Source organism: Adiantum capillus-veneris, chromosome 28 (genome assembly GCF_014529385.1).
Source record: "Adiantum capillus-veneris isolate H3 chromosome 28, ASM1452938v2, whole genome shotgun sequence".
In the NCBI taxonomy this organism is placed as follows: Eukaryota; Viridiplantae; Streptophyta; class Polypodiopsida; order Polypodiales; family Pteridaceae; genus Adiantum; species Adiantum capillus-veneris.
The window spans coordinates 65,048,624-65,052,037 of NC_140958.1; the positions used below are offsets into that span (position 1 = coordinate 65,048,624).

Consider the following 3,414-nt stretch of genomic DNA (forward strand, 5'->3'; position numbering starts at 1 on the left):
TGTCAAGATATGTCAAGAGTAGAAAAACCCTCCTGAAACCCTGCCTGCCCGGGGCCCCTGCGCGTATCCCCTCCCTCTTTGCCCATCTACTCAGCTGCTGCTCAAGAATAGATGCGTACAACCGTGCCAATATGATAGTGCGATAATTCTCAGGCTCCATAGGGTCTCCCGACTTGAAGATAGGTACAATAGTAGATAGGCTCCAAGTATCAGGCAAGCCCTCACACATGGCACGGTTAAACATCACTGCTAGAAGCTCTGCTAGTAGATCTCTGGCATGAGAGAGAGAGAGAGAGAGAGAGAGAGAGAGAGAGAGAGAGAGAGAGAGAGAGAGAGAGACGCATGCACACACACACACACACACATTGCTTATTTGAGTTGTGCGACGTATGTGAGGTTAGATATATGAAATAATTTATATGACTGTATGTGCCTGTATATTTGTCTGCGTGGATTTGTGAGGTTTAGTACTAAGAGACCATCTTGTCATTTGCAGCCTTTGCATACCGATCTTTACAGCTTGGATCCAGAAAGGTTTTTTGTTCAATCTTTCAGAGATGCAATAAAACATGGAACTTCAGAAGGCATCAGAAAAATCATGACTGAACCTTCTCCTGGGCTTTACACCTTTGATATGCTACAACCCTCAATTTGTGCAAAATTATTGGATGAGGTAATTTCAGGTGATCTAAAAGTGTAGACTTTCAGGCGATTTGCAATTGCTAAAAAAAGAATCTCCCATTTCATTCACGTATCTTCAAGGAAAGTAGTATTTTCGATATGCAGGGTAGTCATGCCTGACATACATTTGAATGCTGATCATGGAAAATTCAATAGATCTCACTTTCCTTCATTCTGATGTAGGTGGAGCACTTCGAAAGGTGGGCTGCTGAATCTAAGATGAAAATAATGAGACCGAACACCATGAATAAATATGGGGCTGTGCTAGATGACATTGGCATGGAGAGCATGCTGGATCAGTTAATGTCTAAATTTTTAAGTCCTATGGCTTCACGTATGTTGCACTGATCATAAAAGACTCACTTGTTTTCATAACCAGTCATTTTGTGAGGTGGCTGTGATTGTGGTTCAGTGCTAATCTTAACCTATTCGCGTGTAGAGCTATTTATTGAAGTGGGTGGTTCATCTCTTGATACTCACCATGGATTTGTTGTGGAGTACAGCATGGACAGAGACCTTGAATTAGGTTTGTCTATTTTGACATTCGGAATGTGGGAGTCACGTAGGTTTGAAAAAGATGCGGTTTTTGGATTCCTTGCACGTGACAATCAAGCCCTTCTTTGTACATGCAAGAAATTTTTTCAGGTGCTATCATCAAGACATAAGTTTTAACTTCTTTCAATTCTTTCGATTTTCTGCAGGTTTTCATGTTGATGACTCAGAAGTTACTCTCAATGTTTGTTTGGGGAAGGAGTTTAGTGGCGGGGATTTGTTCTTTCGCGGTGTACGTTGTGACAGACATGTCAATGGAGAAGTGCATCCAGAAGTGGGTGCCCGATCTTTCTCTTACCTTACGCTATCTCTTGATTCACATGGCTTTAGCACAGCTATTTGTCATTTGCTGCAGGAGGTTTTTGAGTATGCGCATGTCCCAGGGCGAGCAATTTTACATGCAGGACGTCATCGCCACGGAGCGAAGGCTATTACGTCTGGGCATAGAACAAATCTAATCGTTTGGTGTAGAAGGCATGTTATTCTTTGGAAAGAATTTGAGGAGTGCTAATGTACCCTTCAATCAGTTTACCTTTATGATTTGTTTTTTTTTTGCTATTTTTTTGATAGCTCCGAGTTTCGAGAACTCAGGAAATATAAGAGCAACTTTTCAAGCTGGTGTGGTGAGTGCCATACGCGCAAGAAAGATCGCAGGCAGGGCCTTCCTAATCAAACAAGACATGTGGCTCCCTAGTGTGCAGGTAGCAAGCTCTTGACTGTTGTTACTCATGTAATTTACTAGCTTCTGTGCTTGTACTCGTCGTTACAAGTACATTAGACGTGCAGCAAATGGTGTAGGAAACTGGTTGTTTCTCATGTAGGCATGAATTTTATTTCGAGGAGAAAACAGTTTGGTTTCAGATTTACATACATTATCATGAAGGGGTTGGGTATGTTCTTGTCAGGTGTTTTCATATTCCTTGCCTATAATCAAGTACTTCTGTGGTTACTCCAAGATTGCATTGACTGTGAACTTGCTTCTCATCCTTCAATACCATTTATGTGCTATATGTATCATAGCTAAAGCATTGAGATTTTGGAACAGTTTTTTGCATGTGTTTCACCTATTGATGTACTTTGCGCAACTTGGCAAAGTATCCCACAAGCTGGACAGGAACTTGTTTCCATCCTAGCACATGGTTCTAGGAATTATGTGAGCAAGAAGTTTGAGTACCCTTCATTTGTTTCTCCTGCTTATCTGTTCATAATGTGTGTAATGTCGTCCCCACTATCTGTATATTGACGGGTGCAGTTGAGCCTCAGTTGCTACAGTAAGCATTTTGAGGATTTATCCTGGATGTTGAGTAGTGCATAGATGCGAATGGGATATGTCTTGTGCGTCTCATCAGGTCTCTTTGATTATTGAACAATCGGAGCACTTTTCGCGCGCATGTGTTTTTTTTCTCGATATAGTTATATTACTAATCCACAAAAGAACACTTTTACATGTTCAAAAGGCGCACGACTCTCGACCATGAGGTACAAAACTTCTTTTGTGTTTCAAAAATTTGTACTTGAGAGTAACAAGTGCAAGTGCATTCCAGTTTTCCTATATATCAAGGACTTAGAATTACAAATGTATATGTTGTTGGTCTTGATCATCAATGTGGAACAAGTTTAAAAATGATAGAACTCTCACCTACATCTATGTAAACAAAACAATCGGTTAGTTTTGAATGCGTTTAATAGTTGTCACTGAGTGCGTGAGTTGTTATCCATGGTAAAACTTCAAAATATTCAAACCCATTACTATCTTAAGCTGTACATATCTTTTGTGATATGAAGTGTTGGGTATAAAGCTCGTTTTATTTACAATAAGCTATCAAGAGGAGCAATGACTCTCCTCATGTATGTTGAGATTTCAACACGTTTTTAACTATTTTTTATATGTCACCTTTTTTTGTCATATGGATCTATAAAAATGTATTGCAATAGTAAGAAAGCTAGACATATCTATTGTTGAAGCCTACCATTCATATTCTTGTCTAAGAAAAATGTAGTTCTTTTGTCCAAAACCATTGAGATTTCAATGTTTCAAATCAAATGATACACATGTATCTTTGACATTATGGTTTGCATGTGTTTTTGTGTGTTGCATGAATGGTGTATGATTGTTGAATATATCTGTATGACAATGTGCATGTGTTCATTCTTTCTCCTAGACCATGCTCAATGAGGTAG

General features: G+C 39.5%; 1 protein-coding gene across 1 annotated transcript; it reads left to right on the forward strand.

The window, feature by feature from the left end:
- Window positions 1-476: 476 nt before the first annotated feature.
- Window positions 477-2,188, forward strand: LOC147420578 (2-oxoglutarate and iron-dependent oxygenase domain-containing protein CP2-like). The gene is made up of 6 exons (XM_086504011.1): window positions 477-673; window positions 865-1,015; window positions 1,121-1,207; window positions 1,383-1,507; window positions 1,589-1,707; window positions 1,804-2,188. Exons 1-6 carry the CDS (start codon window positions 599-601, stop codon window positions 1,925-1,927), a joined length of 681 nt encoding a protein of 226 aa, XP_086360137.1. The 5' UTR covers window positions 477-598; the 3' UTR covers window positions 1,928-2,188.
- Window positions 2,189-3,414: the final 1,226 nt, after the last annotated feature.